Source organism: Moschus berezovskii, chromosome 14, assembly GCF_049115385.1.
Source record: "Moschus berezovskii isolate FMDL1 chromosome 14, NW_MosBer_1.0, whole genome shotgun sequence".
Taxonomy (NCBI): domain Eukaryota; kingdom Metazoa; phylum Chordata; class Mammalia; order Artiodactyla; family Moschidae; genus Moschus; species Moschus berezovskii.
Genome location: NC_142473.1, coordinates 33,037,377 through 33,057,267, shown reverse-complemented (window position 1 = coordinate 33,057,267; position 19,891 = coordinate 33,037,377). Strand labels below are relative to the sequence as shown.

At 43.0% G+C, this 19,891-nt stretch overlaps 2 protein-coding genes across 3 annotated transcripts; one reads left to right on the top strand and one right to left on the bottom strand.

Annotated features, from left to right (window-relative positions):
- Positions 1–1,941: 1,941 nt before the first annotated feature.
- On the bottom strand, positions 1,942–13,989 carry CD3G (CD3 gamma subunit of T-cell receptor complex). Of its 2 annotated transcripts, none has more exons than XM_088842964.1 (7): positions 13,695–13,989; positions 10,307–10,330; positions 9,524–9,739; positions 8,838–8,969; positions 7,695–7,738; positions 6,843–6,907; positions 1,942–2,716 (listed from the first exon to the last, which is right to left on the bottom strand). In XM_088842964.1, the coding sequence occupies exons 1-6, from the start codon at positions 13,753–13,755 to the stop codon at positions 6,857–6,859; spliced, it is 528 nt and encodes a 175-aa protein (XP_088699090.1). In that variant the 5' UTR covers positions 13,756–13,989; the 3' UTR covers positions 1,942–2,716; positions 6,843–6,856. The 2 variants fall into 2 exon arrangements, with proteins under 2 accessions (XP_088699090.1, XP_055278470.2); XM_055422495.2 differs by having other exon boundaries at positions 6,839–6,907; positions 13,695–13,985.
- A 1,603-nt stretch (positions 13,990–15,592) lies between these two features.
- CD3D (CD3 delta subunit of T-cell receptor complex) lies at positions 15,593–19,891 on the top strand. The gene is made up of 5 exons (XM_055422494.2): positions 15,593–15,752; positions 17,822–18,031; positions 18,465–18,596; positions 18,867–18,910; positions 19,130–19,891. The coding sequence occupies exons 1-5, from the start codon at positions 15,698–15,700 to the stop codon at positions 19,193–19,195; spliced, it is 507 nt and encodes a 168-aa protein (XP_055278469.2). The 5' UTR covers positions 15,593–15,697; the 3' UTR covers positions 19,196–19,891.

Sequence of the window (19,891 nt, the reverse complement as noted above, 5' to 3'; positions counted from 1 at the left end):
ATCAGGTGAAGAGGATGCAGATCCTCAAGGGTACTCTGAAGTTACACAGAGGCAAAAAATGGAGCATACTTTTAAAGTGCAAGTGAAAAGATAATACGTAGAGTGATGGAAAGTATTTGTAAGTCACATTACTGATGTAAAAAATTATATCCAGTTATATTAAAAAGTCTATAACTCAACAATAAAACCTCAAACAACTTGATTAAAGAATGGATAATGGGCTTGAATAAATATTGTTCTATAGAAGGTATGCAAATGGCCAATAAGCGCATGAAGAGGTGCTCAATGTCACTAATCATTAGAGAAGTGCAAGTCAAGACTACAATGAAGTACCACCTCATCCCTCTTAGGAAGGTGATTATGAAAAAGTAAAAGGAAAATAAGTCTTGGTGAGGAGTGGTGAGTAGGGACCCTTGTGAATGTAAACTAGTGGAGTACTTCAGAAAACGTTTGGTGTTCCTTAAAGAGTTAAACAGAATTATCACGTGATGCTGCAATTCTACTTCTGGCTAAATATGCCAAAGAAATAGTTATTTGTACAGCACTGTTCATGGCAACATCATTTGTAGTAGGCAGAAGGTGCTGCTGTTGCTGGTGCTGCTAAGTCGCTTCAGTTGTATCAGACTATGTGCGACCCCATCCTTGGGATTCTCCAGGCAAGAACACTGGAGTGGGTGGCAGAAGGTGGAAACAACCCAAATGTCCACTGACAGATGAATGGACATACAGAATGTGGCATATACATACATGTGGTTATTATTAAACCTTAAAAGGGAAGGAAATTCTGATACATGCTACAACATGAATGAACCTTGAGGACATCATGCTAAGTGAAATAAGCCAGACACAAAAGGACAAATACTATATGCCTCTACTAATATGTGGTACCTAGAGTAGGCAAATTCTTAAAGACAGAAAGTTAAATAGAGGTTACCAGGGACTGAGGAGAGGGAGGAATAGGGAATTATCTTTTAATAGGTAGAGTGTTTCTTCAGTATAATGAAAAAGTTATGAAAATGAGAGTGCTGATGGTTGCACAACTTTGTGAATGTACTTAATGCCACTGAATAGTACACTGAAAAATGGTTAAAATGGTGTTTTACTTTAACACACATGCACAGGCACATATACACACCAAATGTTGAGCAATCTTAGAGTGCCTATTATGTTCTAGCATTGTTTCAGCTCCTCAAGCTACAGTAGTGGAAAAAAAAAAATACAAGTCTTCCTTTTTGGAGCTTGCAATCTGGTGAGAGTGGAGCATTTAAAATCAATGTGCACAAGGTGGATTTTTCAATAAATAGTTCCAGAATAAGTGGGTAGCTGTGTGATTTAAAAGTTAGCCAATATATTAGACCTTTACACCTTGGATTAAATTAGTCCAAGATGAATCAGAGATTTAAATATATAAACCAGGAAAATGCTAGAGGAATTAATGGAAGAAAAGTTTTAAAAGAATAATCTTAGAATGGGAGAAGGCATTTTTAAATATGAAACAACCTAGAAGCCATAAAAGAACAGTAAATTCTACTACATGCAAATGTTTGTAAAATGTGTGTAGAAAACCAACCATAAGTAAAGTCAAAACCCAAATAACAACACTGTGAAAATATTTGCAACTAATATCATAAACAAAAGACCTAGTTTCCTAAATACGTAAGGATTGTTGCAAGTCAATAAGACGATCAAAGGATATAAGCCTATATTTCATGAGCAGGAAAAGCAAATGATTCACTCCCATTTTTAATTAGAAAAATGCAAATTAAAATTAAACCAAGATGCCATTTTAACTTACCTGATTTACAAAGTTGAAGAAGCTTAGTAGTGTATACACTTTTGGATTGTGTATGAAACAGTAGGCACTCATTAGAATTATGTATTGGTCCAAGCTCTATGAAGTGCAATTTGGCAATATTTAATTAAATGACAGGTGAAAATACATTATGGTCCTGCAATTGCATTTATTTGTATTTGTTACAAATAGTCTTAATGTTCAAAATAACATTTATCGTTAGAACTAAAACTATAAAAACGTCTTTGTGATCTTGGGTTTGGCAAGGATTTCTTAGATGTGACACCAAGCTCACAATCCATAAAAGAAAAAAAATAAAGGGTAAAACAGATTTCAGTAAAATTGAAAACCTTTGCATTTCAAAGACACCATTAAGAAAATGAAAAGAAGAGTCACAGATTGGTAGATATATTTGCAAACCATATGTCTGTTAAGAGACTTGTATTTGAAAATATATAACAACTTTTACAATTCAATAGTAAGAAGAAAAACAAATAAGTGAATTTTAAAAGTTTTGAATATACGCTTCACTAAAGATATGATGAGAATAGCCAATAAGCACGTGAAAAGATGTTCAACATCGTTAGTCATTAGAGAATGCAAATGAAAGCCATAATAAGATACTGTTTTACATCCCCTAGAATGGCTATACTAAAAAAGATAGTAACAAACATTTGTGAGGATAAGGAGAAAGAGGAACCCCAATCACTTATCGCTGGTGGGAATGTAAAATGGAACAGCCGGTTTGGCAAACACTTTGGCAGTTTCTTAAACTGTTATAGATAAATTTACCATACCACCCAGCAATCCTTCACTCCTAGGTAGCAACCCAGAGAAATGAAAACATATGTCCACATGAAGGCTTGGCACAAGAATGTCCAGAACAGTGTATCGTATGATTCCATTTTTCCAGAAAAGGCAAATCTGAAGAGACAGAAAAGAGATTAGTGATTGCCAACTGAGCTATGAGGGAAGCCCACAAAAACAGCCCAAGAAACCTTAAGAGACTGATGGAAATAGTCTAAATCTGGATTATGGTGATGGTTGTACAACTGGGAAAATTTGCTAAAAATTACTGAGAACAGGTGAAATCATGTAAGCTGAGTGATTTTATAGCATGCAAATTATACCTCAATACAATTTTTAAGAGCTTCCTTGGTGGCTCAGATGGTAAAGAATCTGCCTGCAAATCAGGAGACCCAATTTAATCCCTGGGTCTGGAAGATCCCTTGGAGAAGGGAATGGCTACCTACTCCAGTATTCTTGCCTGGAGAATTCCATGGACAGAGGAGCCTGGAGGGCTAGAGTCTATGGGGTCACAAGGAGTTGGACATGACTCAGCAACTACTACTACTACAATTTTAAAAAATGACATTTCTACAGTCATTGTGGCATTGTAAGAGCAAAAGAACCAACTTAAATGTCCATCAGTAAAGGATTAGTTGAGAAAATTATAGGGGATCTGTACAAAGTGGCTATATTTTTAAAAAAGGAACTCCTTTATATGTTGGTATGAAGTAGTCTTCAGATTTTATTGAGTAGAATAATAAAATCTTGAGAAGTGCAAAATGTATAAGACAACATTTGTGTGAAAAATATGGGGAGAATAATGAACACTTGGAATCGGCTTATATATGCCTAAATATCTCCAACATAGAGTAGTTTATATATCTTGTAAGACTGTATTGTTATTGTTCAGTTGCCCAGTCATATCTGACTCTTTGCAACTCCATGGACTGCAGCACGCCAGGCTCCCCTGTCCTTCATCATGTCTCAGAGCTTGTTCAAAATCATGTCTATTGATTCCATGATGCCATCCAGCCATCTCATCCTCTATCATCTCCTTCTCCTCCTGCCTTCAGTCTTTCCCAGCATAGGGTCTTTTCTAATGAGTCAGCTCGTTGCATCAGGTGGCCAAAGTATTGGAGCTTCAGCTTCAGCATCAGTCCTTCCAATGAATATTCAGGATTGATTTCCTTTAAGATTGACTGGTTTGATCTCCATGAAGTCCAAGGGACTCTCAAGAGTCTTCTCCAACACCACAGTTCAAAAGCATCAATTCTTTGGTGCTCAGCCTTCTTTATGGTCCAACTCTAACATCCATACTTGACTACTGGAAAAACCATAGCTTTGCTGGACCTTTGTTGGTAAAGATCTCTGCTTTGTCTCTGATTTTTAATATGCTGTCTAGGTTTGTCATAGCTTTCCTTCTAAGGAGCAAGTGTCTTTTAATTTCATGGCTGCAGTCACCATCTGCAGTGATTTGGGAGCCCAAGAAAATAAAGTCTATCACTGTTTCCATTGTTTCTCCATCTATTTGCCATGAAGTGATGGGATTGTATGCCATGATCTTAATTTTTGAATGTTGAGTTCTAAGCCAGTTTTTTTGCTCTCCTCTTTCACTTTCATCAAGAGGCTCTTCAATTCCTCTTTGCTTTCTGCCGTAAGGATGGTGTCATCTGCATATCTGAGGTTATTGATATATCTCCTTGCAATCATGATTCTGGCTTGTACTTCATCCAGTCCAGCTTTTCATATGATGCACTCTGCATAGAAGTTAAATAAGCAGGGTGACAATATACAGCCTTGACATACTCCTTCCCAATTTTGAATCAGTCCTTTGTTCCATGTCTGATTCTAACTGTTGCTTCTTGACCTGCATACAGGTTTTGCAGGAGGCAGGTAAGGTGGTCTGGTATTCCCATCTCTTGAAGAGTTTTCCACAGTTTGATGTGATCCACACAGTCAAAGGCTTTAGCATAGTCAATGAAGCAGAAGTAGATTTTTTTTTTTTTCTGGAACTCTTGCTTTTTCTATGACCCACTGGAAGCTGGCAGTTTGATCTCTGTTTCCTCTGCCTTTTCTAAATCCAGCGTGAACATCTGGAAGCTCTCGGTTCATGTACAGTTGAAGCCTTACCTGGAGAATTTTGAGCATTACTTCGATAGCATATGAAATGAGTGCACTTGTGTGGTAGTTTGAACAATCTTTGGCATTGCCTTTCTTTGGGATTGGAATGAACACTGATCTTTTCCAGTCCTGTGGTCACTGCTGAGTTTTCCACATTTTCTGGCATATTGAGTGAAGTACTTTAACAGCATCATCTTCTAGGACTTGAAATAGCTCAACTGGAATTCCATCACCTCCACTAGCTTTGTTCATAGTGATGCTTCCTTAGGGCCACTTGACTTCACATTCCAAGATGTATGGCTCTAGGTGAATGATCACACCATCATGGTTATCTGAATCATGAAGATTTTTTTTGTATAGTTCTTCTGTACAAAAGTATAGTTTTTTGTATAGTTCTTCTTTTTGTATTCTTGCCACCTTTTCTTAATATCTTCTGCTTCTGTTAGGTCCATACTAATTTCTGGAAACTAGTATTATTGTTTGCCTCTGGAGAAGGCAACTGGGTGGCTGGGTAGGGAGTGAGAGGGAGACCTTTTACTGCGTATTTGAACCATGTGAATTATGACTTACACAGAAAGTAAATAAAAATGTAAAAAAAAGATATTCAAATAAAGGAGGTTTTTTGCCCTTTCCATTTTTCTTTTTTAGAAAAATTACTTCCAACAGGTGGCGCTCCTGAAATACCATACGAGTTTTGTTGTTCAGTTGCTGAGTTGTGTCTAACTCTTTGCAACCCTGTGGACTGCAAGGCAGGTTTCTCTGCCTTCCACCATCTCCCAGAGTTTGCTCAAGTTCATGTCCATTGAGTTGGAGATGCTGTTTAACCATCTCATCCTCTGCTGCCTTCCCCCAGGCACCCAGTTACCCCTTTAATACAAGTTTTGCTTTTATTTTGAGAGAAACCCAAATTTGCTCTGATGGCCTTTCTTCTCCATTTGTCACCTTTGGGAAGTCTAGATTTAGGGCTGAAAATTTCTCTGCTAGGATAGCTCCAAAATGTATTGCTTTGTTTCTGAGAACTGGATAGAAGAGAAAACACCTGGATTAAAGAAAATGCAATTGGTTCAGAAAATCAAATAATGTTTGGGTCCTGTTTCCCTGATTGAAGTTTCTGTTTGATTAAATCAGAACTTCTGATTGATTGGAAGATTAATATAGGTCAGTGATTCTTTTTTTTCCCCTAATATTTATATATTTTATTGAAATATAGTTGCCTTACAATGTTTCAGATGCACAGCAAGGTGATTCAGTTATACATATACACAAATATTACTTTTGAAATTATTTTCCATTATATGTTATTACTATGACTTGGGCTTCCCTGGTGGCTCAGATGGTAAAGAATCTGCCTGCAATGTGGGAGACCTGGGTTCAGTTTCTTGGTCGGGAAGATCCCCTGGAGGAAGGCATGGCAACCCACTCCAGTATTCTTGTCTGGAGAATCCCATTGGACAGAGAAGCCAGGTGGGCTACAGTGTATGGGGTTGCAAAGAGTCGGACACGACTGAGCAACTAAGCACACACAGCACAAACATATTATTTATATATATGTATACAGAAGTTTTCTACTATGCTTAATAAAGGTTTGAGAATTACAGACTAGTGATTCTTAACTAAGGGTGACTTTGCTCCCGAGGGATGTTTGCAGTAGGTGGAGATATTTTTGTTGTCAGAATTTGGGGGTGCTACTGGCATCTGGTGGAGAGAGGCCAGGGATGCTGCTATAAATCCTACAGTGCACAGGAGGGTCATCCCCCTCCCCCCACGGAATTATCAGTCAACTCTCCCTACCGTCCCATCCTTATAGCTGCTTGCTGCTGCTGCTAAGTCACTTCAGTCGTGTCCGACTCTGTGTGACCCCATAGACGGCAGCCCACCAGGCTCCCCCGTCCCTGGGATTCTCCAGGCAAGAACACTGGAGTGGGTTGCCATTTCCTTCTCCAATGCATGAAAGTGAAAAATGAAAGTGAAGTCGCTCAGTCATGTCCAACTCTTAGTGACCCCTTGGACTGCAGCCTACCAGGTTCCTCCACCCATGGAATTTCCCAGGCTTGGAGAAAGGAAATAGGCTTGGCAGTAGTTGGGAGGGCAGGTAGTGCAAAGGCACTTCCTTAGAATTAGTGTAGAAAGACATACCCACTCTGAATCTTGGGTTCAGTTCTTCCTCAGGTGGCTGTATTGGTCATCTTCCCGTTCCTTAAGGGGCTACAAAGGACGTGACATTTTATCATCACCCTCTATGAATTAATTTGGTATGTATTTATTTTTCAATTTAAAAAATTTATAAAATTTTTTAGCTTTTACTTGCAGTGTCTTTAATTTTTTTCACCTTTCTTCAGGTATATATGTTTATGCTTTTTGTCACTTTTTTATATTTAAGTTTTATTGGAGTATAGTTGATTTACAATGTTGTGTTAGTTTCAGGTATCAGCAAAGTGAGTCAGTTATGCATATATCCACTTTTCTTTTTTTAAGATTCTTTCCCATTTGGCCATCACAGAGTACTGAGTAGAGGTCCCTGTGCTATACAGCAAGTTCTTATTAGTTGTCTATTTTAGATATAGTAGTGTGTAAATGTCAATCACAATATTCCAGTTTATTCCTCCCCACTTTACTCCTTGGTAACCATAAGTTTGTTTTCTACTGATGCATACTTATTGAGTGCTTTTTATGTTCAAGATTTTGGAGTGGTTTCTTCATGGTCCTGGGGCAGACGAGGACAAGGATGGAGGGAGGCTCTGCATCTAGTTTCTCTGTGTGGCCCTCTCAGTATGCTCTTTAGCTTTTCTCACCAGATCCTTACCTCAGCCTCTCTCGACTGATCTCTTTGTTTCATCCATTCTACCCAAAGGGATAACGATGCCATCGTCTGTTATGTCCTAAGCAGCTTTTGTGTACATAGCAACTTCCAAATAACTTGCCCATCCCACCCCCATTCCAAAATTTTACCACTACTAACTAGCAGTGTCTTTTTCATTTCATATTCACTTACCTGGTAGAGCTGGTCATTGTTCAACAGCGTCTGCTTGTCTGAAGCTGCACAAAAAAATAAAATATACACATAAACAAGACAGAATGAATAATAAACTGGGTTATATTCTCGCAATGGAGTACTGAATAGCAATAAGAATTAGGGAAATACATCTACACACAACATTATGCATGGATCTCACAAGCATATTGTTGAGTGAAAGAAGCCACACACAAGAGTACTTAATGTGTGAGTCTATTTACATAGGATCAAAACTAGGCAGAATGAATCAATGTTGTTAGAAGTCAGGAGAGTGGTTGCTTTGTGGACTAGGTAGAGGCTGGAAGTGACACCAAGGATTAATTCACTTTCTTTAACTGGGTGCTGAATGCATGTGTGTGTTTGCTTTGTTAAAAAAATTTTTTTGAGCTGTATATATGTGATTCATGCAATTTTGTGAATGCAGGTTTTACTTAAATAAAGAGATTTTTTAAAAGTACAGAGGACAGGGACTTCCCTGGTCGTCCAGGTTAAGAATCCATCTGTAAGTGCAGGGGACACAGTTTTGATCCCTGGTCTGGGAAGATCACACATGCCACTGAGCAACTAAGCCTGCAAGCAGCAACTACTGAGCCTCTGTGCCTAGAGCCCATGCTCTGCAACTAGAGAAGCCACTGCAATAAGAAGCCCTCGCACTGCAATGAAGAGTAGCTCTGCTTGCCGCAACTACCAAAAGCCTGTATGCAGCAATGAAGACCCACAGCCAAAAATAAATAAATAGATAAAACTGAGTAAAGTGAGTAATTTTTTTAAAAGTACAGAGGACAAATCAGAGAGAGTTGTATCTTCAAACAGGCAAATATGCTATGAAAACACCAAGTGTCCTTTTCCTCCTGCCTTCAGAGTCAGAGCCTCACTGGACCATGCTTATCAGCAACACTTGCCAACTCAGCCTCTTCTATTGGGTCTCTTTTGGTAGGAAGGAGGCTGAGGGTCCCAGATAGCCTCAGCTCTCATCTAAGAACATGATTTTGTTTTGTTTTTTGATTTTTTGGCTGCACTATGTCTTACTTGTGGCATGTGAGATCTAGTTGCCTGACCGTGGATCAAACTCTGGCCGCCTGCACTGGACCACCAGGGAAGTCCCTAAGAACATTCTTTTACCTCTTGACTGGCGAACTCCTTCCTGTCCAGCAATTAAGTAGACCCCAACAGCAAGGAGGAAAATGCTGATGATTTCAGTGAAGATAAAGCCAGCCACAGTGGCTGGATTCAGTTCAATGCAGTTCTGACACACTGTGGGGAGAGGGAAGGACAAGAATTCCTTCAACTCTGGATTTTTTTCTCTTGAGATAATATTTCTGTCCAGGGCAGCAGGCCTCTCTGTGGGTGGTATGACAAGGGAATTGCCTGGAAGATCCTTGGACTAAGAACCCAATGCCTTTTGAGGTTCCTCTATTGTGCAGGAGTCCTGAGGAAATCCATGTGGTTTTACTACCAGCAACTATTGAAATAAAAGGAAGACCATATCCTATTCTCCAAGCTACAGTCGCTCAACTTGTAATGTCCCCTGTCTCCTTTACCTATCCTAACTTGGTTTATATGAACTGCTGACTCCTCCAAGCAGTGGGGCCTTCCCAAAGGTGAGCCAGGCTTTATAAGACAGGCTATGCTTTTTCAAAATGTTGGGGGAACTGCTTTGTTAAATTAAAAAATAGTAAGCTGAGATTAAAAAGCTGACTCTTACATTACTGTTTAGCATCTATGTCTACACCCACCCCAGACAAGAAGTTCACCAGAGCAGCCGGTACTGCTTGATTTCACAGAAGTGAACCAAAGGGGCTACATACTTCTATAATGTATTTGGAGTGATTTTGAATGGTTGTTTGATCCTTCACATTTATATATCCCTCGAGGGTCTTTGGTACTACTTCCAAGATTCCAAGTATGTTTATTTGTGTTTTTATAAATTATTTTCTCTGTATCTTTAATCCATGTGATCTTTTCTTCATTCGCGACACAAATCAGAATTACGGAACCATCTTCTCGATTGTCATCCACTTTTACTGAAAAAGGAAATGCCTGTTAAGATCTTATCTCTGAAATTCTCCCTGTCTCGGGGCACACATGATTCACATGGGAATCCGGTTAGAATTCCACGCTCTATTCAATAGTTCTGGGGAAGCACTGAAAGCTGGCATTTCTAACACACTCCCAGGTGAAGCCAAAGCTGTTGATTCATAGGTGGTGCTTTGAGTAATGCCTAGCTGCTGCTGCTGCCGCTAAGTCGTGTCCGACTCTGTGTGACCTCATAGACGGCAGCCCACCAGGCTCCTCCATCCATGGGATTTTCCAGGCAACAGTACTGGAGTGGGGTGCCATTGCCTTCTCTGGCCTAGCTGCTAGGGACCCGTTTCTCCTCCAAGCACCAGACAATTAATTGTTTAGCACCAGGAAAGCCAGGGAGGTCAAGACTGGCTACTGATTTGGTTAACAATGGAAGGGTTCGCTCTCTATACTTTATCATCCCATCCCTTCTAAGCTGTTCACTTGCTCCTATAGGACTGCTGTTGTGAGAGGCCATATTTCCATGAATTTCCCATTTGATGATAGAAAGAAGCCATTTCCCCTACCTTCTGTCACCTCGGCCATAGCACCTGTAGAGACAGAAGACAGAGGATCAGCTGGGCATGGAGTCCTTCAGATCTCCTGATGTATCATTTCCACAGTCATTTGAGGCCAAGATGAAGAGAGAGAGTCTAATCCATGTGAGTGACAGTATCTGTACTTATTTCCCTGGATGGTAGCCTAAACCACCAAACTGACTTTAGGGTGTTGTATAATAATTTGTCTAGTCTTTGTTCTGGGCTTCTGGGAGGGAGTTTCTCAAACCTTGGAATTTTATGAATGATAGGATTGCCTTTGTGATTCTTGGTGGACCCTTGGATCACACATGAATTTATGTTAACAAGATGACTCAGGATTGGACAGGTCAAGACCAAACATGTTGATTAGAGAATTGGGACTTTGAGCTCTAGGAGGTGGAGGAGGGACTGGATATTGAGTTCAGTCACACGATCAATGATTCAATCAATCGTGCCTATGTGATGAAATCCCAAGAAAAACTCAGTGGCACTTCTTATGGTAAACATATCAACATGCCAGGAGGTTGAGGTATTTTAATTCTGGAAAGAAAAAGCATGGAACCTTTGTGTTCAGGACTCTCCCAGAGTTCACTCTATGTGTCTCTTTATTTGTCTAGATCTAATTTTTTTTTTTATAATGAAACTATACTAGTGAGTATAGGGCTTTCCTGAGTTCTGTGAGCTGTTCTAGCAAATTCTGAGGGGGTTCTTGGGAACTCTCCAGATTTGTAGGCAGTTCATCAGAAGTGTGGGTGGTCTGGGGATCCCTGAACCAGTGCCTCCCTTTTAAAGTGAGGGTAGTCTTTTTGGGGACTGTGCCCTTCACCTTTGGGGTCTGATCCCAACTCTGATGGTTAGCATTGCACAATTGTATTGCACTATATGTAAGGGTATTGCCTGTACAGTGTGGAATGCTCTGCTCCTTTAGCAGCTAAAGCCTTGGAAAATATTGGGTATGTACTAGCTAAACTCTTTTAGAGCAGAATTACTTCTATAATGTTCAGCTTTGGTGATTCATTTTGTGTGTGTGTGTGTAAATCCTGAATGTCCTGAAGGAGTTAGCCACTAAATAGCCCTCAATCTGTCTCAAAACTCAGAGTAGTAGAGTTGCATGCTAGACATACTATAGAGAGCCAACACTGGAGTGCAATTCAATTCGATTTAATCCAAACACTTACCAATCACTGTTATGTGCCTGACATGAATAAGGAGTGTGGAAGAAAAGGGTGGTAATACAAATAACTAGTTGTTGCTTCTGAAGAGTTTACAGTGAAGTGGAAAATAACCCACAAATGTAATAAATGTAATAGTACTTATAAATTATCATTTAGTACTTGTATAAATGCATATGGAAAGGGGTAGAAACTATTGATTTTGGCCAAGGGTGAGGTGACAGGGAAAGCTTGACAGAGAAGATAGCAGTCTTAGAACTTCACACAGAGTTGAACTGAACTGTTTATGAATACCACTTACCACAGTGCCTGAAACATAGTAGGAGCATTATATGTTTTGAATGAAAGTATGAATGGATACATGAAAAAAAAAAAAAACCTAGACAAAGAGTTAAGCAGATTTCTAACTAGCTCTTCACCCCAGCAAGCTGGTCACTGTGAGAGGAACAAAGAGTCCTCTCATTCTAATCCTGATACCATAGAAAAGTCAGTACAATTGATTGCTGACATTTAAAATTTTGATTATCTGAATTCTAGTTCCTTCTAGGACTTGAGAACTCATGTAGCCAAATTTCCTAGGTTGATGGATGAGAGAACAGCCCAGAGGGTGGAGGCATGGCCAAGTTCACTTAACTCATTGGTGACTGAACTGCACACAGAACTCAGGTTTCTACGGCTCAGGCCAGGGCTTTTTTTGCTCTACAGAAATAGCTGCTACACAGTCTTTCAGCACTGCCCCTCACCCTGTGTTGTCTTCAGCTGGCTCTTTCTCTATTCCTCTCAGGAATAATTAGATCTAAACTCCAACGTCTCTTCTAGTCCCCTACTCAGTCATCACCCAGCTCAATTTTAGCAGGTTACATTGCTGCCCACTTAGTTCACTGAAAACATGGATGCTGTAATGGCTCTTTCTTCTTCAGCTTCTTTTCCATCCACAAGCCTCTCTAAGGCTGCAGCCATCTGCACTTCCTTTCTTCTAGTCTCAGAGGGTGAGGTTGCCTTGTGCTCTGTGCCCTTGATCCCACTCTTGACTGCAGCCTTTCAGTATCAGTTCCAGGGCCTCCCTCTACTCACTGTCTTCTCCTTTAGCTTGGAAATGTGCTCAGATTTCTTTCACACACACACAAATTTTTTCTTAGAGTCTGCTACTTCTCCACTTACCACTCAACCTCTCCAGCCTCCTCATCCAAACTTCTTGAAAGAACATTTTATACTTGCTGCTCTTTCCCTGCCTTGCCCTCCACCTTCTACTCATTTCCATTTGCCTTCCACTCACACTACCTCACTTAAACTCTTTTAAGTCATCCATGACCTTTGTTTTGCCAAATCCCACAGATTTAAACTTTTAAATATGTTCTTCTATCAGTGGATTTATCTTTAGCATTTCATCCTCTCGGTGATTCTCTCCTTCTGGAAGTTCTCTACTCCCTGGGTTTCTATGGAATTGCACTCACCTGATTATTTCAGTTCTTTGGTCATTCCTTTATCTCTTTCCTGACATTTTTTCCCTCTAACTTTACTTAACAGCGATATCCTCATAGTTCCATCCTCAGCCTCCTCTTCCTCACATAATACTTGAATGATGTCAACAACTTTCAATGTCTAGAGTCCATGTTCCAGGCATCAACCCAGTTCATCCACTTCCTACTGTATTTCCAAATGAATATTCGTACAAGCACCCTATACTGCACATTATACTTAGTCTGGAAATGTTGAAACTCATCACTTCAATCAGACTATGAGCTCAAGGAGGGCAGAAGGTTATTATTTACCTTTATATTTTCCTAGCCTGATACATACTAGGATCGGCCTCACACATATTTGTTGACCAGCTGACCAACCGTGTGAGTGAATGCTCTGTAAGTCTACTCCTAGCCGGAGCTCTGAGTTAAGGAATACAAACTGCTTCTCTTTAGGCTCCTGGCCTGTGCCCTTTCATCTACATTCAAACCTAAGATGGCGGCATCCGGGTCCTCTCTCAAGTCAGTAAAGTCCTCTGTTTTGATTTCTTAAGAGACAAACACTCCACCTCTCCCATGGAACACTGCTTCTCTCTAGCAGAGAAACTTCATTTTGCCCTTACTTCTTTGAACTTTAGGGTGATATCTCAAGGTTAGGGGATCCCAATGCTCTTGTCCCCCTGGTGATGGGCTTCTTCCCTTGAGCCCTTCTCCGGGCTGTCAGACCCTCTAGCGGGCCCTTACCTTGAAGAAGAGTGACAGCCAGGATGAGGCCAGCCAGACGCTTCCCCTGCTCCATATCCATCTCTGCTCTCCGCAGAAGCACTGAATGGCCCCCAGCAGCCAGCCAGCCAGCCTGTGCTAGCAGCTAGCCTGGCCCCGCCCAGCATCCTTAGGGCTGGGGCCCCTGTGAGCCTCCACCCTGGGCTGCTAGTGTGGGCAGTGGGTGGGGGCAGGGCTCAGGAGGGCTGCAGGTGCAGACATCTCTGACTTTCCGTTGGGGAGAGGAGCGTGGGAGGTGGAGGGGAGGGAGCAGGACAGAGTGCTGGATTTCCATCTCATAGACTCGGCTTATACAGAAAGCACCCTTGGGTGCGGGGTGGGAGGTGGCCTGGGCCCCTTTCTTTGTGAGGAGGATAAACACTTCCACCATCATCTGTTACTGGGAGCTCAGCCAGTTGTTGCCTGTTGCTAGCTGTTGTTTTTAGAACTGATGAACTTAGCTGGGAACCCTTAGGTGCTTAGGGCTGGAGCTCTGAACAGAGAGCCACCTCAGTCCAGGGATTTTTTTTTCACTGCTCTTTGAAGATGAGATCATCAAAGTGGTGCCTGCTTGGAAAGGAATAGGTAAGATTATTCCTCCAGGACAGGAAATGCATTTCCAGGGACAGTGGCCTCAGCTGAATTCCCAGAATCTCAGGCCCCTCAGCCAGTTAGCCAGTGAATCAACGAAAACATACAGAGCTCTCGTCAGGTGTTTGGAAAACAGAAGCCAGCAAGGCATGTACAGTGTCTACCCTCGGGTAAAGTATGGTCTAACTGCAGCAGCGTAGACAGTTTTGGATCTCCATATCCCAAAGGGAAAAACTCCATTTGTCTTCTGGGGAAGCTCAATTGTGCCTGCGAGTTAATCATATTGTTATTATTATTTTTAATATTTATTTATTTGACTGCGCAGGTCTTAGTTGCAGCACGTGGACTCTTTGGTCTTCTTTGTGGCATGTGAACTCCTAGCTGTGGTGTGTGGGATTTAGTTTCCTGACCGGGGACCGAACCCAGGGCCCCTCCCTGCATTGGGAGTCTTAGCCACTGGACCATAAGGGAAGTTCCAATCATATTGTTATTAATAACTCTTACTTAGCACATGTGAAGTGTCAGTATTAAGTGTTAGTTGCTCAGTCATGTCTGAATCTGCAACCCCACGAACTGTTTTCCTCCATGATTCTCTATGAGGTTTTCCAAGCAAGAATACTGGAATGGATTGCCATTCCCTTCTCCGGAGGATCTTCCTGACCCAGGGATTGAACCCAGGTCTCCTGCATTGCAGGCAGATTCTTTACCGTTTGAGCTACAGGGAAGTCCTATGAAGTGTCAGGCACCACACAAACATTCTGTTTGCATTCTTTTCATGATACTGAGGGAATTAGTCTCTGGAGAATTCTGTGACTGGCGCAGACCCAGCAGGTAGACAGTATTGGAGCCAGGATGCAAATCTCTCATTAGGGGGCCCCCAAAGGTCAACCTCCCACTGATAAGAAGGAGCTTGGGCAGGGTCCCAAGAAAGTCCAGAAAAGGGAGGAACCTAGCTGGTATGGCTTTTAGAATGGGATTCACAGCTTCTATCAAGGGTTTTGAGAAGTGGCAGTTTTCATTTGGTGAGTAAATGTAATGATGTTGCTGACAGGAACTGAGTTTCTTATTTTTCGTCAGCAGCTCAAGAAAGGACACCCTGAATCTCCTTCTACTTCCTTGAAGTCCTGGCATCCTTTTCCATAGCCTCTGCTTCCAGCTTCTACCCCACCCCCACACTCCATACTCTGAGAGAGAGCGATTTGCAGCTGCTTCTTTCCGACCCCACCCCCAGCCTCTCCTGTCACCAACAGCAGACAGAGAAATAGGCGTTTTCTAGTTCCTCCCCCACCCTTTACTTTTTCCGGGTACCTGCGAGTCAGTTGGGGAAAGGCAGCTTTAGCCCCAACTGATAGTCTGTGACCTGTGTCTGTCTCCTGGTTGAATTCTGCTGGGAGATGGAGCACAGCAGGTTTCTCTCTGGCCTGATACTGGCTGCCCTTCTCTCCCAAGGTAAGGCTTCTCCGAGTGCACCGGGGCATCGTGGGGAAGGGACCTGAGAGGGACATTACCACGCGGAATGAGGCCCATTCAAAAGTGCCTCAGTACACCAGTGTTGTCAAGGAGGGCCGCGTTGGGATGCAGCACAGGGTCTGGGAAGCACAGGCTCTTGGCTTTGACTGACTAACTAGGGGGGCATCTTGGCCTTCAATGTCTCTCTGAAGACCTCAGGCCAGAGATCTACAGGGAGTTTTGTAGTAGGGGTGCGCCTGAGCCTAGGCCTGGTAATGGGAGCTTTGTTCCAACTAGGGTAGATAGCCTCTGGGGTCCAAGCCTCCAGGTCATGTGGACACCATTACATCACCACCTGGGGCCATGGCCCAGCACTCAGGGGAATGCTTTAAGAGAGAAGTTCAGTTGCAGCTGAGCAGGAGTGAGGGCAGATTTGGGGTGATAGAATGACGCACTCAGCCCAGTTTGAATGGTTTTAAAACTGATAGTCTGATGTTCCAGGAATTCCCTCAGTTCCAGGCAAAGTAGGATGAGTGGTTACCCTAGTAGTCAGCTTCTTTGGGAGAGCCAGGAATTCCCCTGGAAATGGATCCCCAAGGAAGACATGAGTGTATGATGTGGAGCGTCTGATGTGCGTGTGTCTCCCTGAGAATATATGCATGCTTTCTTGACAGAGGCACAAGGAATGGCTCTTTGGGGGATTTTCTAAAAGATGCTCTTCTATCCAAATTGGTAACTGACTATGAATCTCAAGGACAGTGTAGATTCCACTTTTCCTTGGGATTGGAAATATACATTCCAGTGCCTCTGTGGGCTGTGGAGATGTTCTCAGTCATAGCAATTCAGTGGTTCTAGAAAGGTGCTGTGCCTACATCCAGCCCTTAAACTCCCCACAAGACTTGACTGGTGTGGAGCCCCAAGAAAGGATTCAATAAAAAAATTTTTTTTTTCTGACCCTCTCCCCCAAGCATGGGTAGAACAACTAAAAATCTTTACATGGGATTTGCCTTAGGCCCCCTTTTGGACCACTGGAATGGTAATTCATATTAGCTTCCGTCCTACCCCCAGCCATCACTGGCCCTGGGAAAGGCTTTGGTAGTGCCATTCTCTGGGCAGTGGTTGACCAGGAGTGAGGAGGAGGCAGAGAGGATGAGAAGTTGATGCTGGAGTGTGGCAGGAGACTGGGAAGTAGAATGAGAAGTTTTCTTGGAGAGAAAAAAAATGTGGACATCTCCAGTCGAGAACCATTCTTCTGCCTTTCAATATCTCTTGAGTGTTTTAGCATTCTGGGCTCCCTTCCTACTTCTATTCAGTGATCTGAACACATTTCCATGAAGGTTTTGGATTAACCCAACTCCATGATTTCCTTTTTTGGTCTGTGTTCATCAGGGCCTGTCCTCTGTTTGGATTGCATCATCATGTCTTTCTGTCTTTTTTTAAATGAAGTATAATTTCTTTACAATGCTGTTTTAGTTTCTGTTGTACGATGAAGTGAATCAGCTATATCCACATATATGTCCCCTCCCTCTTGGACCTCCCTACCACCCCACACTGTGTCCTTCTTGGTCTCCACAGTTTGTGGGGTGACTGCTGAAGCCTTTCTCTTGTGACTTCCATTTCTCTCAGCAGAAACCTCGGACTGTTCTAGACTTGGATAGTGGTCCTTCTTTTTTTTTTTTTTCTTTAGCCACGGACTTTATTGTTTGAATATTAACAACTATTATTCAATACACACATTTTAATTTCTTATAAAAAATCTACATTCCACGTTGCTAGGTCTCTTCAGTCTCCATTTTATTCCACATTTTCATGAAAAGGTATTTCCCTGAATCATAATCTGCCTGATTGTATGTTTGTTGTTATGGTTATTGTGGTGTAGTCTCTAAGTTGTGACCCCATGGATCATAGACCCCCAGGCTGTTTTGTCCATGGGGTTCTCTAGGCAAGAATGGAGTGGGTTGCCATTTCCTTCTCCAAGTGGTCCTTCTTAAGTAATGAGCCTCAGCAGAACAGTGGTCTGGTGCAGACTAAAGAGCTGGCTCCAATCGTGGTATTTTTTTTTTCCTTAGTGAATCCCAACGTTCTACATGTGCTGGAACCTGAGGACAAAGTATTTTTGAAATGCAATTCCAGCATCAGATACCTACAAGGAACAGAAGGACAAGAGGGGTCAAGCAATAAAACTCTGGACTTAGGAAAACGTATCCAAGACCCAAGAGGAATGTATTGGTGCGGTGCTGAAAATGCCAAATCATATACTCTGCAAGTATACTATCGAAGTATGTGCTTCCAGGATCCTTTGGGGTGGAATAGGTGGAGGCTTCTGGATATGAGAATTTCCTAGCTGGAGGGAGTTCCAGTGTACTGATCTGTGCTCTCAACAAACTGGTTTGCTCTTGTAAGGGTATGAGCCAGATTTTGAAGCCTTGAGTGGGGAAAGAGCTTAATGGTAAAAGAACAATAGTAGTCTTGTGACCCAAGCAGTAGGGGCTTGGTCTGGAGTGTGGTTGGCCTACTGCCTTTTTTAAGTTCCTACAAACCTGAGACTACTTCTTGGACTAAAGGTTACTGGTGGATGTAGCAAGGCTCTTGGCAGGTCTTTTTCCAAGTTTGGGTCTTGACGTGAGAGCTCCTGGGGCTGCCCTAGAGGCAGAGATGGTTCCCTGATCTTGAAGACCCTCGCCTTCTCTTCCGGCCTCCCTTCCCCCACAGTGTGCCAGAACTGTGTGGAGCTGGACTCAGCCACCCTGGCAGGCATCGTCATCACTGACATCATTGCCACTGTGCTCCTTGCTTTCGGTGTCTACTGCTTTGCTGGACATGAGACTGGAAGATTCTCCAGGGGTAGGTAGAAGGGACAGAGCATGTGCATGCTGTGGCTGTGTGTGTGTACCTGCTAAGGAATGGGGCTGGCATTGTGTTGTGCCTCATCTGGGCGTCACCACTGCCATCTCCTAAGGACTCCTACAACTGGTTACTGACAGAACTTGGGTGCCCACAAAGCTCATGCAGACTTCTGAGGGTGTTTGTAGCTGCAGTCCCCCGGCAGCATTCATGGGCCTCACTGTGCCACCTCCTTGGCCCTTGCTGACTCTCTTTCTCTGGTTCTTCTAGCTGCTGACACTCAAGTTCTGATGGGAAATGACCAGCTCTATCAGGTGAGCCCTGAGGGGAGAAAGATGAGAATGGGGGGAGGAGCAAGTGGGGATGGAGAGCCTGACACTAAGTTTAATATGTGTGTGTGTGTGTGTGTGTGAAGGTCCTAGTGGGGAATTCATCACTGGGGAGTCCCATGAACTCTCATCTCTGGGGTCTGCTGGGGTTCCCCATGGGAGAGTTCTGACCGTGCCTCCCTGTTCCCACTTCTCATCTCTTAGCCCCTTCGAGAGCGCAACGATGCTCAGTACAGTCGTCTTGGTGATAAGTGGGCTCGGAACAAATGAACCTGATGCTGGTGGCTTCTAGGCCCATCTGTTATCAACTGGACCTTCTCTCCTTGCTCAGCCAAGAAAGATGTCCTCCTCTGCTTAGCAGGCGCCTGGAGTTTTGAAGGTTCCTGGGCATGGCATGGGAGTGGCCCTGACCTGGCTGGGCCCTTGCCCTCACTGCCCAGCTGTGTCCTTCCTTCATGACTTCCGTCCTCTGACCCCCATGGACCGTGTGATGGGTGACCTCTCACCATATCCTGGTCCACTGGTGCTTCTGTCCCACTGGGGGGCTCCCTGGATGCAGGACTGGCCCTGCTGCACTCTCTTGGCTCCAGTCCCCTGTTACAATCCTTCTACAGGATTTGACTTCCTCACCACAGGCGAGGGCGGGCTGCTGTCTTTATGTACACAGACCACATAGAAGTTTCCATGACATCACAAGCAGAGGTAACAGAGACATCAAGGGCCCTGGGGAACCACTTCTAATCAAGGCTCTGAGAATGTGTATGACAAAGTCCCACTTCTGCTAAGGGGCTGGCCCTGGCTTTAAGACCCCTGCGGACTGGTAGCCACCAACTATGAGGAAGTTTCAGTCAAGGCCACTTTAGTACCCATTTCCCTGTATAGAAGGTACCATTCTGTTTTCTTTCCCCAGAACCTGTCCCTGCTCCGCTCTGCCTTCTGCATAATAAACTGGCATCAGAAACTCTT